We start from the raw sequence: 22,124 nt of genomic DNA on the forward strand, positions 1-22,124 counted from the left end.
ACACAGAACCTTTCAGTCCAAACAATAGAATATACATTTTTTTCAAGTGCTCATGGTACATTCTCCAGAATAGACCACATGGTAGGACAAAAAATGAGTCTCAATAAATTTATGAAGATTGAAATCATATCAAGCATTTTTTCTCATCACAATGGCATGAAAATAGAAATCAACTACAATAGAAAAACTGGAAAACTGAAAAATACTCAAACACTTGGAGAATAAATAGCATGTTATTAAATAATGAATAAGTTAACAATGAGATCGAGGAAGAAATAAAATATTTTCTTGAAACAAATAAAAATGAACATGCAACAAGTCCAAATTTATGGGACATAGCAAAAGCAGTCCTGAGAGGGAAGTTCATAGCATTACAGGCATATCTTAAGAAGCAAGAAAAAGCTCAAATAAACAACTTAACTCAGCATCTAAAAGAACAGCAAATAAAACCCAGAGGAGGTAGAAGGAAGAAAATAAAGATCAGAGCGGCAATAAATAACATAGAAGCTAAAAAAAAAAACAAAACAATACAGAAGATAAATGATACAAAGAGCTGGTTCTTTGAAAAGGTAAACAAGATTGATGAGCCTTTAATCAGACTCACCAAGAAAGAAAGAAAGAGAATTCAAATAAATAAAATTAGAAATGAGAGTGGAGAAGTAGCAACTGACACAGCAGAAATACAAAGAATTGTAGAAAATACTATGAAGAACTGTATGCCAAAAATTAGACAACTTAGGTGAAATGGACAAATTCTTTGAAACATAGAATCTTTCAAAAATCAATCTGGAAGAATCAGAAAACCTAAACAGACCAAAGACAACAAATGAGATTGAAACAGATATAAAAAAATTCCCAACAAACAAAAATCGTGAGCCAGATGGCTTCACAGGTGAATTCTGCCAAATATTCAAAGAACTAATTCCTATCCAATCTCAAACTATTTCAAAGAATTCAAGAGGAAAAAAAAGCTTCCAAGCACTTTAATGAGGTGAGCATAATCTTCATTTTAAAACCTGGCAAAAAATCAAAACGGCAATGAGATACCACCTCACACCTGTTCGATTAGCTGTTATTAGCAAGTCAGGTAATAGCAAATGTTGGAGAGGCTGTGGAGAAAAAGGAACCCTCATACACTGTTGGTGGGAATGTAAAGTAGTACAACCATTATGGAAGAAAGTATGGTGGTTCCTCAAAAAACTGAAAATAGAACTACCTTATGACCCAGCAATCCCTCTACTGGGTATATATCCCAAAAAACTCAGAAACATTGATACGTAAAGACACATGCAGCCCCATGTTTATTGCAGCATTGTTCACAGTGGCCAGGACATGGAAACAACCAAAAAGCCCATCAATGGATGACTGGATAAAGAAGATGTGGCACATATACACTATGGAATACTACTCAGCCATAAGAAATGATGACATCGGAACATTTACAGCAAAATGGTGGAATCTTGATAACATGATACGAAGCGAAATAAGTAAATCAGAAAAAAACAGGAACTGTATTATTCCATACATAGGTGGGACATAATAGTGAAACTAAGAGACATTGATAAGAGTGTGGTGGTTACGGGGGGGAGGGGGGAATGGGAGAGGGATAGGGGGTGGGGAGGGGCACAAAGAAAACAAGATAGAAGGTGACAGAGGACAATCTGACTTTGGGTGGTGGGTATGCAACATAATTGAACGACAAGATAACCTGGATTTGTTATCTTTGAATATATGTATCCTGATTTATTGATGTCACCCCATTAAAAAAATAAAATTATAAAAAAAAAAACTACAAAAAAAAAAAAAAACCCTGGCAAAGACACTACAAAGAAAGAAAACCATAGGCCAATATCCCTGATAAACTTAGATGCTAAAATACTCAACAAAATATTAGCATATCAAATCCAGCAATACATGAAAAAGTCATACATTTTGATTAAGTGGGATTTATTCTGGGGAAGCTAGGCTGGTACAATATTTGCAAATCAATCAATATGATTCATCACATAAACAAAAGGAAGGAGAAGAATCACATGATAATATCAATAGATGCAGAAAAAGCATTTGATAAAATCCAGCACCCATTTATGATCAAAACTCTCAGCAAAGTGGGAATACAGGGAATATAACTCAATATAATAAAGGCCATCTATGACAAACTCACAGCCATCATCATAATCAATGAGCAAAAATGAAAAGCAATTCCCTTACGATCAGAAACAATGCAGGGGTGTCCTTTTTCACCACAGGGGTGTCCTTTTTCACCACTCCTGTTCAACATAGTTCTGGAAGTCCTAGCCACAGCAATCAAATAAGAAGAAAAAAAGAAGGCATCCAAATTAGAAAGGAAGTAAAACTGTCATTATTTACTGATAATATGATACTGTACATAGAAAACCCTAAAGTCTCAGTCAAAAAATTACTGGACCTGATAAGTGAATTCAACAAGGTGGCAAAATGTAAAATTAATATTTAGAAATCAAAGGCATTTTAATACATCAAAAATGAACTGTCTGAAAGAGAAATTGAGAAAACAATCCCCTTCACTATTGCAACAAAAAAATTAAAGTACCTAGAAGTAAATTTAACCAAGGAGGTTAAAGACTTGTACTCAGAAAATTATAAAACGTTGTTAAAAGAAATCAAGGAAGATACAAACAATGGAAAATAGAATCATATACTGTGTTCATAGATAGAAAGAATAAACATTATTAAAATGTCTATACTACCCAACAGCAATCTATAAATTCAATGCAATTTCTACTAAAATACCAATAGCATACTTCAAAGATATAGAACAAATATTCCAAAAATTTATATGGAACCAAAAAAGAACATGAATAGCTTCAGCAATCTTAAAAAAGAAAAATAAAGTGGGGGGTATCACACTTCCTGATATCAAGTTATACAATAAGACCATTGTACTCAAAACAGCTTGCTACTGGCATAAGAACAGGCATATAGATCACTGGAACAGAACAGAGAATCCAGAAATAAACCCACATCGTTATGGACCATTGATATTTTACAAAGAGGGTAAGAGCATACCATGGAGTAAAGACAGTCTCTTTAACAAATGGTGTTGGGAAAATTGGACAGCTACCTGCAAAAAAATAAAACTATACCATGAACTTATGACATTCACAAAAGTAAGCTCAAAATAGATAAGAGACTTAACTGTATGTTGTGAAACCATAATCATCTTGGAAGAAAACAAAGGCAATAAGCTCTCCGACATCTCTATCAGCAATATATTTGCTGATTGATCTCCACGGGCAAGTGAAATAGAGGACAATGTGAACAAATGGGACTATATCAAACTAAAAAACTTTTCACAGCTAAAGATAATATGAACATAATAAAAAGACAAACTATACAATGGCAGAATATATTCGATAACACTGGGGAATAAAATTTTTGTTGCATCCACAAAAACACTCGTTCTAACCTAATTCGAGTATGCTGATCTCAAATCTGACTTTAGTTTTTCTCTGTAAGCTACAGTTTTTTTTGCAATTCAAGATTTTAGGTTTTTATCTTATTGTAAAATTTTCAACATTTAGTTTAACATCATGAAGTAGAATGTCTTCTTGGGCATCATCTTTATGAAAATATAATAATTTATATAATGCAGTAAATACACTAATACACTAAAAGATATGATTGCATCAGAATTTATCTACAATTTCAAAATAGAACATATTAAAACACTTATTTTAATCATAAAACTTGTGCAATATTTAACTTCTATTCAGGCAAAAATTTGCATTTGTAGCTCTTGTGTTTGTGTACTTGTTGAGGACAGTCTCGTTTGATGCTCCAGCAATAGTCTACCATTATATTTCTGTCCCATCACCCCTGATAATGCTTTTCCATCATCTTCAGATCTTGATGAAAGTGTTCTCCTTGCTCATCACTAACAGCTCCAAGATTTTTGGGAAACTTATCAAGGTGACTGTTCAGGAAGTTAATCTTAATGCTCATGTTACATCCAATGTCACGGAAAGCCAACAGCATCCTTTGAACCAGAACTTCATAGTTTTCTGCTTCTTTGTTACCAAGGAAGTTCTTTGTAACTGCCACAAAAGACTGCCATGCTACTTTCTCCTCCTCATTCATCTTCCTGGCAAATTCTTCATCACATATGAGGGTTCGAATTGGAGGTCCATCGAATATACCTGCTTTTATCTTCTTGAAAGACAAGGCAGGAAAAGCAGAAATAATATGTTGAAAGCATTCACTTTCTCTATTCAAAGCCTGAACAAACTGCTTCATTAAGCCAAGTTTGATGTGAAGTGGGGGAAAAATGATCCTGTCTCGATTAACTACAGGTTCATTCACAATATTTTGCATACCTACTTCCAGAGCTTCACGTTTTGGCCACTCCTCTGTGACCAGTGATTCTCCTGAATTAAGCTGTCCTACAAATACAGAAAGCAAGGATACTTCGTGAAAGCTCTCTGTTGTCCTAGAAGGAAATTTACCATTTTAAGATCCACACAAATGATCCAGTTATGCACCTCATACTCCAGAAAGTCGAGGACAATTTTTATGTCATTATAATCTTCTCGCAGTTGAGTTGAATAATCAATTGGAACTACTGCATAAACATTACTATTGTGTAGGAGAACACATTCCAGACTCCGTTCAGAGCTGTCAAGAAATAGCTGCCATTCTGTTGGACTGTAAGTGGTAACACCTAGCTGAGAAGACTATTGATATCATGACAGTAAACAAAGTGTTTGTCTTTGGAAGAAAAGTCCACAAAAATTTGTACACGCTTCCTGAAATGGGATACCTTAGCTGACTGGTGAAGTACATTCTTTTCTTGAAGCCTTGAGGCTAATAACTCAGCTGCTTCCTTTGATAGGCCTAAATCTCTTACTAAGTCATTCAATTCAGGTTGGCTAAACTTCTGAGGGGTTAATGACTGCTTGGTATAAGAACAAGACCCTTCAAATTCTACAACCATTTCCTCATGCATCTTATCAAGATACAGTTGATCACCAAGTTCACTTTCTTTGTCCTTAGAAGAAATAAAACCATTGAAAACTGGAACGAGAGTGTCTCAGAGTGTGGGATAGGTCATATTGCTGAAGGAATATTAGGATATGCGATCATATGCCATTTTTTCTTGCCAATGCCCTTTTTATGGTTCAGACAGAAATAACAGTCACTGCTGTAGTCCTTAGGTTCATGCCAAACCATGGGGATACCAAAAGGCATTCCTTTGCGTTTTCCTTTTGTGCAGTCACAAAGCATTTCCTCACAATTATGACACACAATATGAAGAGTCCAATTCATGTCTTGATCGCCAAGTAAAACTTGAAAATAGGCAATGTATGCACATGTCACCAATGATGAAATATTGCACCTTTGACGTTGAAGTGTGTAACAGCCACATATATAACAGAAGGTGTCAGGACTATTCTTACATTTATGCCTACTCGAAGAAGCCATGATTCACTCTTAAAACAAAATAAGAGGGCGTTTTTATCAGATAATAATTTTTTACATTTAAAAACAACTATAATTATGTAAAAGTGATATTTGTAAAACATTAATTGCCTTATGGTTATGTTCAATCCAAGAGTCATTGCCCTTTAACTCCAATTTAGAAACCAATGCATGCCATAAACTGTAACAAAAATAAATAAAAATTGCATAAAAACTAGAGCATGCACCCCAAAACAAATTTTAGATTTGGAATCAGCAATGCAGAAATATATAGAAAAAGTTCTAAAACCTCATGCAACAGAAAATTTAAAAAAAATTGTTTTCTAGTGTAATAAGTCTGACTAGGGGTTAATAACCAAAATTTATAAAGAACTTGTAAAACTCAACACCAGGAAGGTAAACAGTTCAATCAAAAATGGGCAAAAGAAGTGAATAGAAACTTCTTCAAAGAGGACATACAGATGTCCAATAGGCAGATAAAAAAATGTTCAACATGACTAATCATTAGAGAAATGCAAATTAAAACCACAATGAGATACCAGATCACCCAGTCAGAATGGTGCTCATTAACAAAACAACACATAATAAGTACTGGTGAGGATGTGGAGAAAAGAGAACCCTCTTGCACTGCTGGTGGGAATGCAGACTGGTGCAGCCACTGTGGAAAACAGTATGGAGATTCCTCAAAAAATTAAAAATGGAACTGCCTTTCGACCCAGCTATTCCATTTTTAAGACTGTATCATAAGAATACCAAATCACTGATGCAAAAGAAGAAATGCACCCCATGTTTATTGCAGCATTGTTTACAATAGCAAGATCTGGAAACAGCCCAAGTGTCCATCAGTAGACAAGTGGATTAAAATGCTGTGCTACATATACATGATGGAATACTACATGGCCAAGAAAAAGAAGCAAATCTTACCTTTTGTGACAACATGGATGGACCTGGAAACTATTATACTAAGTGAAATAAGCCAAGAAGAGAAAGAAAAATATCATATGACCTCATTCATTTGAGGAAGCTAATATACAATATGAACTGAGGAGCAAAATAGAGGCAGAGCTGGGATCAAAGTGATCAGAGGGAAAGTGGACAGAGGGAAAGGGGATGAAAGGATGGGATCAGAGAAGGGAAAGAGATTAGTAAAATTATATATACATACCCCAGCGTTATAGAGAGCAGGACGACAAATCCTGGAGGGAAGAGGGGAAGGCATCGGGTGGAGGGGATAAGGGGGCTGTTGATCTGAACACAGAGGTGGGGGGAGACATATTCAGTGGGTCACTTGAATCTATGTCAACAAAATAAATTAAAATCAATAAAAATTTTAAAAAGCAAGTAATGCTTTATTGAAGAGAATGTATTAAAGGTATATGACCAAAAACAAGAAAAAGGTTTTGTGTGTGTGTATATTAGTCTCTGTTTAGCAAACATAAATGAAGCAAAATAGTCCTATAGAATTGAATGTCATTGGTAGGACAACAGTATATATAAATTTAAGGAATTCCAGGGTTGAGATGTTAACAAGTAGGGTTACTTAAAGCCAGAGTTTCAGAAAAGTCATTTGGGTTATTGCAGGTATGTACTATGAGATAAGTATGAAATCCTAGATAAAAAAAAATGAAATAAAATCTTAAATGAACAGAGAAAATGAATATATATAGTAATGGCAAGGGCCTGGACATTTCTGTAAGATGTAAGTTAAAAAATTATCATTGCTTCATCTCTTACCTTTTTCTAAAATATAAATAAATACCATATCCTTTTTCAATGGTCTCGATCTCAAACCAAAGTCTAAGTTTGATCTACAGAGCGTTGACAATCTGTATACTACTTTCTCTGTGAACTACTTTCTTTCCATCAACTTCCTGCCTTCTTTTCTATCCAGCTGGTCTCCTCAAAATTCTCCAAATATAGCAAATAGAGATCTTGCTATTCTTCTTACGTGGAATTTTGTTCCTCCATACTGATTTCTATACAGTACTTAGTTAATTTTTTTGTTAAGTGTCATTCTATCAGAGAAGATGCTTTGGACTCTCCTGTTCTGCCCTGCCAGCCTTTCATTTCTTTGGAGCACTTGTCACTACCTGAGATATATGTAATTCTTATGCCCAATTAAACAGCAAGCAGCATGAAGGCAGGATTTTTGTTCTCTTCTGTGACTTCTACATCCAGAGCAATGCTTGACAGCAAGACACACAATAAATAAGTCACTCAATAAATATTTGTTGAATGAAAGTCATTGGGAACACTATTAATGGAGGACCTTAGATCATTGATGTTTTTGTTGCCTGCCTGTTGCTGTGGAGTGACATTGGGGTTATCTTCTGGTTTCTATGTACTCATAGGAAATATAAGGATTCTGAAGAGGATTGAAAATAGTTACCGTGGCTAATGGAACCAGGGACAAATTAAAAAATGTTAGAATAAATAGTTCAAAAGAATCCTGCTGAAATGGTGGATGTATATTTGTAGACTACATATATTTAGGATATGAAATATGATGAAATAAATTAGAATTAATTGACCTCAAACAAGCTCTCATATAAAGTTGATTCAGTATTACCCAAAATGAGAAAATTGGTTAAAGTATAGTTATGTCATCTTAATCTATTAATATGGAAATTGAAATAAAGGATGTACACATAAGATTCTGTTTCAAAATTATTTCTGTAAGATCAAAGCTGGCAGTTGAATAGTTGGAAGCTACACTCAGCTCTTCCCAAGACCAGACTAGAATTACAACTAAATTACAGAACAATACTCTGAATAATCAACTGAAGACTAGCTGAAGAGAGTCTTATAACCAAGGGTTGAGAGAAAAAGGCACACTGAGACTGGTAAGAAGAGTGGAGACATGAAAAGGGCTGGCTGCACTCCCATAGGTGGTAGCTGAGGTTCCAGAGGGATATTTCAGCTATAGAGAGTTTCCCCCTCAAAAGCAAGGAGTCTAAACCACAAGCCTGACTCCCCAGCCCAGAACACCAGAGCCAAGAAGAAGAATCCACTTCACACCTGGTTGTGAAAAACAGTAGGGTTTCTGTCTACCATGGAGATGCAGGAGTCCACTAGAGGTACAGGCACCCTCTTAAAGGGCCAACCCACTAAATTTTATTTGGAGTCACTCACCTTAGGCTCCTACAGAGGGAGAGCTGAGCAGACTAGAGTCATGTGAGAAGGTTTTGTGGCTTTGGGGAGAGAGCAGAAGGGAAAGTAATCAGGTCCCTGTGCTGAGGCATTCTCCCACAACACCAATGTCAATTTTCTTAGCTTGAGTATTTCTTTTCATGTGGTATCAGCCTGGAAAATCAATAGCTAACTCTTCTGGGTCCCTTTGGCACTACCCTGTTGAAGTTTACACCCAATTTAAGTGTCAACTGCCTGTCCGAGAATGGAGGTGTGGGCTAACTCCAGGGTGTCAGTGACTGAGTTGTGTGGCTCTGGGACTGGGGCCACAGCTCTTACTTTCCCTGATGCCTGAATGATCCTTCCCCTATGGGATGTTTACTAACCCTCTTGATTCCACACAGCTGTTCTTGCTCCATCTCTTCCCAGCAGAATCTGGGACAAACTGAGCAGTGTCGCTCTAGATTAGGGGACAATTTACTTCACGTATTTGACTGGAACAAAGTCCTTCCTTCACATGGCCAGATCTTGGTCTTTTGGACCTGATAACCTCTGCTGTCTTCACCCTGGCACTTCCCAAGACTCCACTCAACACAAAGCTGTGCAAGCACCAGGCAAAGTGGCAGTTAGACTTGTTATACCCAGGGACATTTGCTGAGTAACCTCAGACTCAGCACTGATACTGAGTTTGAACCTGTGTACATTATGTTACCACCACTCAACTGAATCTGGTAACTCACTGTGAACTTACCTTATGCAACTCAAGTACAGCCAGAGGCTCTTTTAGTGAGTAAGCCTAAAAAGCAACCAGAAGGTTATAGCAGACCTTGGGGTGACTTGGGAACTTTTATGAGCTTCTCCTGGGCCCAGAGCAGGGACAAGTTGGCCTTGTACCTGCAGGTACACGCTTGGACTTTCCAGTGCACATCCAGACCCAGCAGAGGGGATCATTTATAGTTCCACACAGGTTTTCCAGGGACAGTCACAGGTTGTGTCTGATATTGGTCTGAACTATAGTCCCTCCCAAGAGTCCCAGACCAACACACCCAGGGTCCAGCTTCAAACAACCTTAGAACAAAATCCAATAAGTTTCAGAAATGGCATATTCAAAAGGAGATATGGGCAGGCAACAAATCCTGCTGAAGTAAATTCTGCTTCATGTGTTCAGCACTTGCAAAACAGCTCATATTGATGGTTGGAGTAGAGCTTCACAGTCTGCCTGGATGATAATCAGTCTTACACGTATTGAGCCAAGAGAAATCAAAACGCAATTATAAAAGGAAGGCCTCCATAACCAAAACAAGAGACACTGATGGAGCACTCAGCTTAAGTGAGTAAGAAGACTGTGTCCCTGGAACCCACAGGATACTTAACTATGTAAGACTACCCCATGAAGACTGGGTGTCATAGAAAATCTATCTAATATATACATATATATATAAACAAATGCAAAAAAGCAGCCAAATTAGGGAGACAAAGAAACAGACTACAAAACAAAATAACAAGAGAAACTTCCAGAAAAAGGCTAAATAAAATGGGGGAAAACGATTTATCAAATATAGAATTCAAAGTGATGGTTATAAGAATGCTCAACAGCATAAGAAAGGACATAAAGACCATAAAAAACAAATAGTCAGAAATGGAGAATACAACATCTGAAATGATGAATATACTGGAAAAATATACCATAGGTTGGATGAAGCAGAAGATTAAATCAGAGATTGGAAAGACAATGTAGAAAAAAAAATTTTATCAGAGCAATGTAAAGGAAAACAATTTTTTTAAAAATGAGGATAGTAAGGGATCTTTGGAACTATGTTAAGCATAACAATATCCTCTTATAGGGGTACCAGAAGAAGAAAGAGAGAGAGCAAGGGATCAAGAACCTATTTGAAGAAATAATGACAGAAAACTTCCTTAATGTGGTGAAGTATAAAGACACACAAGTCCAGGAACCATAGGGAGTCCCAAACAAGATGAACCTGAAGAGGCCCATAGCAAGAAACATTATAATTAAAAGGCAAAGGTTAAATACAAAGAGAGAATATTAAAAGAAAAGACAGGATGCTCCCATTATAAAGTCAGCTGATTTCTCAATAGGTCAGAAGAAATTGGCATGAAATATTTAAAGTGATAAAACACAAGGACCTACAACTAGTACTACTTTACCCAGCAAGACAATAATGTCATATTGAAGAAGAAATAAAGAACTTCCCAGACAAGGAAAAGCTAAGAAAGTGTTTGTTACCATCAACCCAGCATTACAAGAAATGTTAAAGGAACTGCTTGAAGAAGGAACAGAAGAAAAAGGAGGAGGAGGAGGAGGAGGAGGAGAAAGAAAGAATATAGTTAGAAGAATAAAATGGCATTAAATATATACCTATTAATGATGGCTTTAAATGTAAAGGGTTTAAATGCTCCAATCAAAGATATAAGGTAGCTGAATGGATGAGAAAACAAGACTCATACAGATGATGTATTATAGAATTGTACACTTGAAAATTAAACAATTTTATTCACCTATAAATTCAATACAATTTTTAAACAAAAGTTTTAAAAAAAGAAAAAATTCACAAACTCATTAGAAAGTCATAGGTTTTCTTCTGTGATTAGTTATATTAATGAATTTTAACAGCTTTATTTTACATACAAGATATTATTTTATTATATTTGGATAATCTCATTGAAAGAATTAAAAAATTACATCAACATAAATAATGTTAAGATGTCTATATTTAATAATTTTTCAGTTGATAAATTATATGTTATGTTGCTCATAAACCTGGTCCATTATACAAATTCACATGATTTGTTTTATTTTATCCTTTCTCCCAATACTTTGGAAGTTATTAAGCAATAACTCAATTATTAGTTAGAAAACAGAGGATTTTAGTGTCAGCCCTATCTCTAATCTGCTGTAGTATCCTTAAAAAAAAGTAAATTTTTACATCTTCAGTTTCCTCCTCTCTAAAAAATTATTTAAACACAATATAGATGATATTTAATGTCTTTTACAGTTCTTATTTTTGAATACCTTTAGTCCTTATTCATATTTTTTACCTTGTTTTCTATCTACTTTCTTTTTCTGAGGTTGTTATTTATATGTTTTTAATTATTACCTTTGTGTTTCAGCCAAATCCTATGCCTGAGCATTTCAAATCTGTCACCTAATATGGGAAAGAGCTTTGGCTGAAGAAATTCTCTTTATGACAAATAGTCTTAGAATATCTTGCTTTGATTATTTTTTGCTCCTCACCCAGTGTTGTCTTATAAAATTTCAAAGGATAAAATTCTATTTTACCTTATAAAATGACAACTCAAGTTATGAATTAGGAAATCCTGGGTTGTCTACATGGTACTGGGTTTCATACTTTCATCATGTTCTAATGCTTACCTGACCAGTGGCTTCTGGTGTTAAATCTCTGGCTTTCAATTTTTTTTTTTGTTTTGGATAAGCATTTTTATCAAAAGTACATTAGTGATTTTCTTTATCTATGTTTTGCATACTTTTATAGATGAATAGAATCAATAATTATACTGATTAATGAAATTCAAAATTGGTTAAATTGCATCAAAAAGTAATGCTGTATATATTGCATTATATATAAAGCAGTTTCCTGAGAAAATAAAAAGGAAATGTTGAATGAGTAGGAAATGTTTGCTTCTGTAATTCATTTCTTAGAAATCACACTTTTTTTTTTTTTTGCCTATGCCTTGGCAATAGAGAACATACTGATAGCCATGGCCTTTTTTAATTGAATCTATGACATTGGGGTTATAGGATTACTTCATCATTTCTTTCATGGCTTCCTCAGAGATCAGTATGAACATAGTGTTAGAATAAATATTAGCTGAATAGTTCAAATAAACAACAAAAATTGACTTAGGTTTTTAAAGCAATATAAAGCATATATGAATATTAGAAGTGTTCCCCTCCTTCACACTTCTAGCATAATATAAATAGAACATATATTATAAATGAAAAAGATGAATTATGCCAATATTTCAATATACTTGTTTTAGATGGGCACCTACCTTTGCATAAGTCCTGAGTATATCTGTTACAAGCAGTGAACAGAAAAAAAGAACATGGTAAAAATAAGCAATATCAAATAAAGTTGGCCAATTCCATCTATGAATATCAATTACTAAAGAGAAGGAGAAACTTGAGGACTACTTTTGTAAACAGGCACATATTAAGTACTTTGAAGCCTGCTTCAGACTTTACTGTGGACTGTGGCCAAGACTCTGCTCTTGTCTGGGCTTCAATTTCCTGTCTTTCCTACCTTCTGTCCTTTCACGTACATTAGCTGATAAACATTCACCCACCACAAAAGATATGAGCTCAAACCCAAAAAGATTTATTTTTTGAAATTTGTGTTATTATCAATTATTTTATACAAGTAGTTATTCTCTAACTATAGTCCTTTGGGCCAAAACACTTCAGCAAATCTCCAGCATACACAGAATAACTTCATGCCCTTAGGAGCACAGCATGCTTGCTCACCATTATCCGACTTCTTTCTTTTTCTCTGTTTTCTCCATCTACACCCTTCATTGTATTTCATGACCTCAATTCACTACTTGATTTAGTTGTAGTTACTTGCATCTGATATCTGAAACCCCATTTTTCCTTTTCCTTTAGTCTATAATTCTCTCCTTTCCTAAGGCCAAACCCCTCCTTCGGCTTCACAATCCTGCTCAGGACTCATGTGTTTATGAAGATTCTTTTTGCTTCTCTTACCCATCACCTCAAGTAAACTAGATATTTTGGTAAGATATTTATTGCATTTTATAACAAGTAGCCTCATAATAACTTATTCTAAATGGTTTGATCTCCTTAGGGACAAGAATTTTGTCTTTTTATTTAAAGTTTATTCTTGGTGTCTAGTGTAATGCCTGGCAAAAATATACATTTACTGTAGATGTATTTCACTTTTTACCTTAATAAACTTCATGTTCACCTGTCTTCAGAATTCTGTATACTTGACCATTCTTTTTTTTTTTCTGAAGCTGGAAACGGGGAGAGACAGACAGACTCCCGCATGCGCCCGACCGGGATCCATCCGGCATGGCCACCAGGGGCGACGCTCTGCCCCTCCGGGGCGTCGCTCTGCTGCGACCAGAGCCACTCTAGCGCCTGAGGCAGAGGCCAAGGAGCCATCCCCAGCACCCGGGCCATCTTTGCTCCAATGGAGCCTTGGCTGCGGGAGGGGAAGAGAGAGACAGAGAGGAAGGAGGGGGCGGGGGTGGAGAAGCAAATGGGCGCTTCTCCTATGTGCCCTGGCCGGGAATAGAACCCGGGTCCCCCGCACGCCAGGCTGACGCTCTACCGCTGAGCCAACCGGCTAGGGCCTACTTGACCATTCTTTGTATCTGGTCATAATCCAGACAGTATCTCCTTTCTAATGCTGACATTCCTCATCTGACAAAAAGCTCTAAGCTCCACTTCTTGACGTTGCTCACTCTTTTCAGGCCTGGGTTGTCAAGCCATTTTAGGGATTCTGGTTTATAACTCAACTACTGCCATCTCCTCCTTTTTAGCTCAACCTACATTCATAATTAGTGTTTTTAACACAAACACATTCAATTCTCTTTATCTATTCATATTATATTGCAACCATCTAGGCATAAATCTATCTGGATAAAGAAAATAAGCTGATTGCTAACGTCATGTAGGAATTACAACTGGATCATTTCATTTATTTCTGTATTCACATTAACCAAAAGTGCTTCCACTTTTAAATATCAAAAACCCATATCAACTTCCCTCACTGTCAGTTGAAAAACTCCATCCAGCACTTCACTAGAAAACTAAAACTATATATTTAATTTCAACTTTGTGACTTTTATGAAGTCGCTGCTAATCTCTGGTGTTTAAATAGCATTCCCTGGTGTTTATATAGCATTCCCCCACTATTGAGATCTTGAGGACCACCAAGGACTAGAGACCTAATTATGTCTTAAATAACTTGTGGATTTACCCAGAGGGTCACTGTCCTCCAACAATTGTCTTTAGTTATTAGACAGTTTAACTTCCTGGAAAGATTTCATTCACCAGATATAAATTGTTCCCTTGTTAAAATACTCCCCAGCATTTCTGGGGATAGATATTAGGCAGAAATCATTTTCTAATCATGTGGACTTCTTAGAATTGAAACCTACTATTGATTTTATTTTAAACCACAAAATTAGCATGCCATCAAATACAGTATATAACCAGCCACGAAAGCAGACATATCATCATTCACTTAGCTTCTCCTTCATTTCTTGTTCTCCACTTTGGAAAACAGGTAAGAATTTCAGATATAAATTTAATATATCTTCTCTGTATTTTATTACATCTAGGTCTAGAGATATGAAGAAAATAAAATTTTAAATATAGTCTTTGAAATAAAGGTATTTAATGTAGTACTGACATTATTTTCAACACTTAGTTTAAAGAAATAGAAGAGCTTATGAATATTTGGTAAAAATTATAATACCACATAAACTTTATGAGTCCAAGAAGATGTAGTAATGGTAATTAGAAAATTTTAGTCCAAGGTTAGTTAACAGACTAAATTAAAAGATCTAATTTATGAATTAAATGTATGTGATCCATTTTTAATAAGGATATCACATCATAAAAGCAAATATATTTAAGTTATTATAAGGGAATTATAGGAAAATATTTAACAAGTGGCTTATGGAAGTAACATATTAAGTCAAGATATTACAAGAGTTCTTTGAAAACATGTACTACTTAAAATGCTTATGAATAATTTTTTTAGAAGAGTATATTTATCAAACTTGTTTTCAACATGCAACATCTTACTTTATTGAATTAATACATTTCAGAAACATATTAAAATTAGACACATGAAATACAGAATTTACTTAAAAAATGTTTTACTTTGTAAGAAAATTTCTAAAAGAGATAGAAATAACTTGAAGACAAAACAAAGATCATAAAGAAAGAATACCTCAGACTATATATATTTATTAAGTGAATTTATTTGGTTGAAGTTGGTTTGCAAAACCTTTGACATTTCAAGTGTACAACTAAATAGCATTCCATTTGCACAACACAATGTGCACATTCCACCCAGACGAAGTTTCTTCCTTCCTCTTTCACCCCCCTTTGCCCTCCATTGTGCCTTTTTCCCTTCTTTTTTTGCTATTGCCATGCTGTTGTCTGTTTCTAAATGTTTATATATATATATATATATATATATATATATATATATATATATATATATATGTTTTTTCTTTAGCTAATCCTTTTACTTTCTTTCATCCAGTCCTCTTACTCCCCACTTGTCATAATAAAGTTCCGGTTTAAAATATAAAATGCTAATTATAAAATTTAAAAAATGAAATGGGATCACCTTACTCATAATAATCTTTACTATAGTAACATATTTTTGAGGGAGACTTGACAATAAACAATTAATTAAAAACTCAACTTAAATTTAAATTGCAGAATAAAATTAATGAAGGCTTATATGGCACCAATGGAAAAATCTAGAAAACATATTTTTGCTTGATAAAGAAAAATATTTGACTAATAAAGAAAAATGATTTGACTTTGGGTGATGGGTACACAACACAATCAATACTTCAAATGCTGTAGAAATGTTTACCTGAAACCTATATAGCCTTATTGATCAATGCCACATTGTGGTCAAATGTGTTAACATGTATTTTGCGTTATGCTACAATAAGAAGTAGCTTACGGTGGGGACTGGGCAAGAGAACCCGATTCTTTGGTAAATCGTCAAGGGATCAGAGATGAGAGAAGAGGCACAGTGCATGTTCTCTGAAGTCATGTGGCACAAAGGAAAGGGAGCCTCAGGCGGTTTGTGGTGATGGATACTGTGTAGGGGGTACATATAGAGAAAAAACAAATGAATCAGTTCTAAAAACATCTGCAAAAATGGATAAATAGATCAAATGCTCAATACAAATCTGTTTTATTAGAAATAAAGAGATATGATTAAACCAAATATTTATGAACACTTTTAATTTTCATAATCTTCTATAGATATATTTTCTTTAATCAAGATGTTCCAATAGATCTGAAGATTCATCAAGGCTAAGACCTTAGTGTTTTTTTTCACTGCTGTAAACTCAACACCTAGACAGTGTCAGGCAATTAACAGTGCTAAATAAATACTACACATTTTTTTTTTTTCATTTTTTCTGAAGCTGGAAACGGGGAGAGACTCCCGCATGCGCCCGACCGGGATCCACCCGGCACGCCCACCATGGAGCGATGCTCTGCCCACCATGGGGCAATGCTCTGCCCACCAGGGGGCGACGCTCTGCCCACCAGGGGGCTATGCTCTGCCCGTCCTGGGCGTCGCCATGTTGCGACCAGAGCCACTCTAGCGCCTGAGGAAGAGGCCACAGAGCCATCCCCAGCACCCGGGCCATCTTTGCTCCAATGGAGCCTTGGCTGCGGGAGGGGAAGAGAGAGACAGAGAGGAAAGCGCGGCGGAGGGGTGGAGAAGCAAATGGGCGCTTCTCCTGTGTGCCCTGGCCGGGAATCGAACCCGGGTCCTCCGCACGCTAGGCTGACGCTCTACCGCTGAGCCAACCGGCCAGGGCCAATACTACACATTTTTGAAGAGGTAAATCAATGGATAAAGTTTTTATAAATATTAAAAAATTCTTCCTGTGTTTCAAAAAATTGTACTGTGAATGAGATGAAATAGAATGAATTAGCTGAAAAATTCTGAATGACTGGCAATGATGTATAAAATTGATATGTAAGACTAAGGAGCTAGAGTAGATTTTTACTTTGGTTATCTAAAACTTCTGTTAGTATTTTCCCCTCAAATGCAGACATTTTAATTATCTTTGCTTTCTTTAAAAAAAAAAGTAACCCTATGTAATGAAAAAATATATTAGACTGAAAATTATAACACCATTTTTTCATTCACAGGACTTGAGAGCCATGAAGGTCCTCATCCTTGTCAGCCTGGTGGCTCTTGCTCTTGCAAGGGAGGTAAGAAAATCTCTGAATGAATACCATATAGTAAAATATCTTCCACGAGTGAAGAAAAACATCACCAATATTTTAAATGTACAAATAAAGCAGAATTTGAACAGATTTTTTTTCGTACTTTAAAGAAAACATGTACATTCACCATTATTTCAACAGTGTCCTATTTGCTACAAATCTGGGTTAAATATTAGCACTGTGCCACCAGTCCTTAAAGAAAAAACATAAAAGCTAATAAGCAACAGAAAAAGCAAGAAGAAACAAATATAAAACCAACAACAAAGAAAGAGAGTACTATTGCACAAATACATTGCATGTGTGTGCAAGCTAGATAAATATATTTTACTCCAGTGATGAAAATTATGTACCTCTTACCCTAGGAAATTGGGTTAAATCCTAACTGTGCCTACTGCAAAACATCTAATCGATGCAAATCAGGCAACAATGATACTCATAAACATATTTGTTATCATAAAAATAAGTGCTTGATACAAACTAAAGTGGTTGTCTTCCTCTTACACATTATAATATTTCATTATTCAGGTAAAATAAAAAAAAATTTGAGTTCCCAAATATAAAAAATATATAAACAATTACCTTCCAAGGCTTCAAACTACATATTTTATTTCTTAAATTTGTGGCGATAGCTCTGCATAAAGAAGGTGAAAAGTGAGCAAGAAAAATGAGTTAGCTATGGAAACTAAGTGACGCATTGCTTTCTTTACAGAAGGAAGAAGTCAGCATATCCACAGAGGTAAGATGTTTATTTAGAGAAAAATTTCCGACCATGAAATAGTAACATTCTCTGATGATTCGGTTGTAATTCTTTTTTTCTTTACAGACTGTAGAAAACTTTTCAAGCAGTGAGGTGAGACAATGTTCATTCTGAGACAATTTTCCATTTTTGGGTCAATAAAATGCTGTACTTTCTTTCTACTGTGTCACTTGAGGGTTTTTAAGACAATGCAGCTAGTTCTGACACATGAGATGTGCTGCAAATTTTTATTATAGATCTTTAAGGACAGAATAAATGTCTACAGATTTTATTATGGGAACAAGTTTTGAGCTAGCTTCCTAGTTAAAATTTTATCACTGTGCCCCACCACCTTTCTTTAACTGAACTGTACAGTCCTTATTTCTGTCCTGAGCTCTGTCCATGCTGACCTCATCCATTGTTTTGACATTTATTGAAGGCCTTCCGTGGCCCAGACACTGACTAGGAGCTGTGGTACAACAGAAAAGCAGACAACCAAAGGAAAGAATGGCAGTGTAGGGGGTGGGCAGACTGCAGAAGGACATATTTTGTAATTACAATAGTCAGCTTAGTAAATAAAAGGCAGTGAGACAGGTTTAGTCCTATGTCTGCCTAGGAGAGTCAGGGAGATGTTTACACTTGTGCCCCTGAATGGGGTCTGGCATTACCTGCTGAATGATGCACCGGTATGCTTTATCTCTTCACAAAGGTTACCGGATCCTTAGGGAAAGTATTTAGTTCTTACAATTCATTTGAAGCCTAAACATAACAAATGAACTAAGAATGATTGACAGAATGTATAATAATTATTATAATTTATTATTAACAATTATTTTTCTTTTAGAATCAGATGAAGTATTAGAGATAATTTGTTGCCATGCAAACATAATGAGAGACAAAATCAGCTTTTTTACTATGTTCACTATTTTTCCTTTTTTTCTTGACTGCATTCAACTGTCTTTCTTTTATACAACAGTTTTGTACAAAACAGTGCAATATAAAAGTTTCAGTAATTATCCTCTGTTTTTAATATTATTAAGCAAGATGTTCATATTAACCTATGAAATAAATGCCTTCATTTTCTGTTCATATTGATGAATAAAACTTTATCATAAAACTTAACCTAATTTATTTTTATTTTTATTGAAGGAATCAATTACTAACATAAACAAGGTAAAACCCTCACATTTAAATGTAAATATTTTTAAAATTTGTTACATTTAAATTTTACACATGATAACATTTATTTTGATGTGATTTGGTTTTAGCAAAGACCTGAGAAGTTTGAGAAACAGCAGAGAAGAGAGGTAATTTGTTCATGATGAATATATATCTAAAAATTTTTAAATGTTACACATACAAAATATGTGCACATTCAGTGTAAAGAATGGTAAAAAAATAAATAACAATATAAGATATAAGACTTTGATTAAGTAAATTTATTTTAAAGAAATAAATGCATTTTTAAACCTATAATCAACTTGCATAGTGTAGAATAAATACTTAAGAATAATAATTGATCTGCTCACTTCACTAGTGGTATACCTGTTTTTCATAAATGCGCACTAATAGATACATTCCCAGGTTGGGAATGAGATTCTCCTTATTCTCAAGATGAATAAGCTGATGAAAGAAACAAGAAGGCAATATGGCACAAATGATAACTTGATTATATATTAGTTGTATAACCTTGGCTCCAAATTTCTCTGTACATCAGTTTCTTCCTCTGAAAACTGAGAATATTCATAACCCATTATGGTTGATGATTTGGCACACAGTAAATATTTAATAACTTAACATTAACATTTTATTTTAACGCTTTTATTTACAAATACATGCCATTCATAAAATAATTTCCATTACACAGATGAGAAAAGTGAGATACAGAACAATTGAGTACATAATTACATGATAATACCGTACAGTTTCATTGTAGAACTTGCTTAAAAATAGAAATTTTCTCAGAAAACATAAAATTCTTAAATTACTCATGTTTTATCATATTTATCTAATTGCAATATTTTAGCTTCCCTGTTTTATTATGGAGATATTTACTTGGAATTTAACACCAAATATTTTTCTTAATCAAGATGAATTTACAAATTGATACCTATTTAAAGACTCACAATAACTACTATCTACCAAGTAAAGCAATGTTAAAAGTTAGCTGGTATTAAGTAGCTCCTTTAATTAAACCACAAATTAAGATTTACTTTCATTAAAACACACAGAAGTATAACTTGGAGTCATTTCTCTAAGTCTTTTTATAAAAAATCTTCATTATATGAAGATAAATTGGTTTATCATTATCACATTATGTTGAAAAGTCTATGCCTCTAAATATTATTCTGTATAGCTAGCAACAATCATTAAAGGTAACTCAGAAAAAGATAAACAAGTTTGAAATCCCCAAACATTGATTTCAATTTGATCAGTGTTCAGCTATGAAGGGAGTGTATCAATGAGAAATCCGAGATGAGTTCTTAACTCAGACTCTGCACGTTTCCAAATAATTTCTTAACCAGCATAAGTAAAAGATTTTTTTGCTTTTTTAAGCCAGTTATGATTGTTCAAAAAAGAGGAGGTTAAGTTATCATGAGTGGCTATTATAGCTGAATCGTGGCCTCAAACATTCTTTTTCCTTTTCTCCAGGATGAACGCCAGGACAATATCCACCCCTTTATGCAGCCCCAGCCTCTTTTCTATCCTTACCCTCAGCCCATCCCTAACACTGTCCTTCCACAAAACGTCCTGCCTCTTGCTCAGCCTTCCGTGGTGCTGCCTATCCTGCAGCCTCAAGTGATGGAAGCCCGCAATGCTAAGGAGACCATCGTTCCTAAGCGCAACGTGATGCCAGTTCTTAACTCTCCAGTAGTGCCATTTTTGGAACGTCAAATCCCAAGTGTCACTGATCTCAAAAATCCACAGATTCCTCTGCCTCTGGTCCAGCCCGTGATGCAGCAGGTCCATCAGCCTCTGGCTCAGATTCCCGGGTTTCCTACTCAGTCCCTGCTCTCCCTTCCTCAGCCCAAAGCCCAGCTTCTTTCCCAGCAAGTGATGACCTACCCCCAGAGAAATATGCCAGTCCAAGCCTTTGTGCTGTACCAAGAGCCCCTGCTGGATCAGCAGCAGTTCCACCCTATGACTCAACCTATTGCCCCATTTTACAATTTACAACAAGTAAGTCCTAATTAACTAACTCTGTTGTTTGATTCATGACGTGTATATGATATAAGAAGAAGAGACCCAGAATAAAAGAATAAATAAAGAATAAATCGATCGAAAATACAATAGTTTAGATCAGGTTTCTCAACACTAGTTACACAATAAAATAACCTAAAAATTTATTTTTTCTCCAAATCCCAATGTATAAACTGTTCACAGAGATTTAAATATAATTGTTCTGATTTTGCATGTAGAAGATAATGAGTATATGAAAGAAATTATTTCAGAAATTCTGAATTAATCCATCTGTTAAGACTGTAGATAATAGGATAAAAGCTTAATAAAGCAGACATAAATTTGATAATCTGCTTGGAAATTAAAAAAGTTTTATTATTTTTGTTAGTTTTGAAGTTTTCATTGTGCTCTATTCTCCACATGATCTAACTTACATTTTGTTTTTGATATATGTACATGTGAAAATAATTGATTGAGATGATTATTTCATTATATGTAAATATTTAGAAACTAAATGTTCTTGCCAAAAGGTGATTGTATATTTATTTATTTATTTACTTAAGGTTTAAGAGGATTTACAAGTTGTTTCTCGCTGTTTCTTTCTCACTTTTGGTA

The 22,124-nt window shown here is 34.9% G+C and overlaps 1 protein-coding gene across 1 annotated transcript; it reads left to right on the top strand.

The window, feature by feature from the left end:
- Nucleotides 1-17,527: 17,527 nt before the first annotated feature.
- LOC136306637 (beta-casein-like) lies at nucleotides 17,528-21,524 on the top strand. The gene is made up of 6 exons (XM_066233087.1): nucleotides 17,528-17,578; nucleotides 18,303-18,329; nucleotides 18,417-18,443; nucleotides 19,479-19,502; nucleotides 19,598-19,636; nucleotides 20,982-21,524. Exons 1-6 carry the CDS (start codon nucleotides 17,528-17,530, stop codon nucleotides 21,522-21,524), a joined length of 711 nt encoding a protein of 236 aa, XP_066089184.1.
- The last annotated feature ends 600 nt before the right edge of the window (nucleotides 21,525-22,124 follow it).

Source organism: Saccopteryx bilineata, chromosome 5 (genome assembly GCF_036850765.1).
Source record: "Saccopteryx bilineata isolate mSacBil1 chromosome 5, mSacBil1_pri_phased_curated, whole genome shotgun sequence".
In the NCBI taxonomy this organism is placed as follows: Eukaryota; Metazoa; Chordata; class Mammalia; order Chiroptera; family Emballonuridae; genus Saccopteryx; species Saccopteryx bilineata.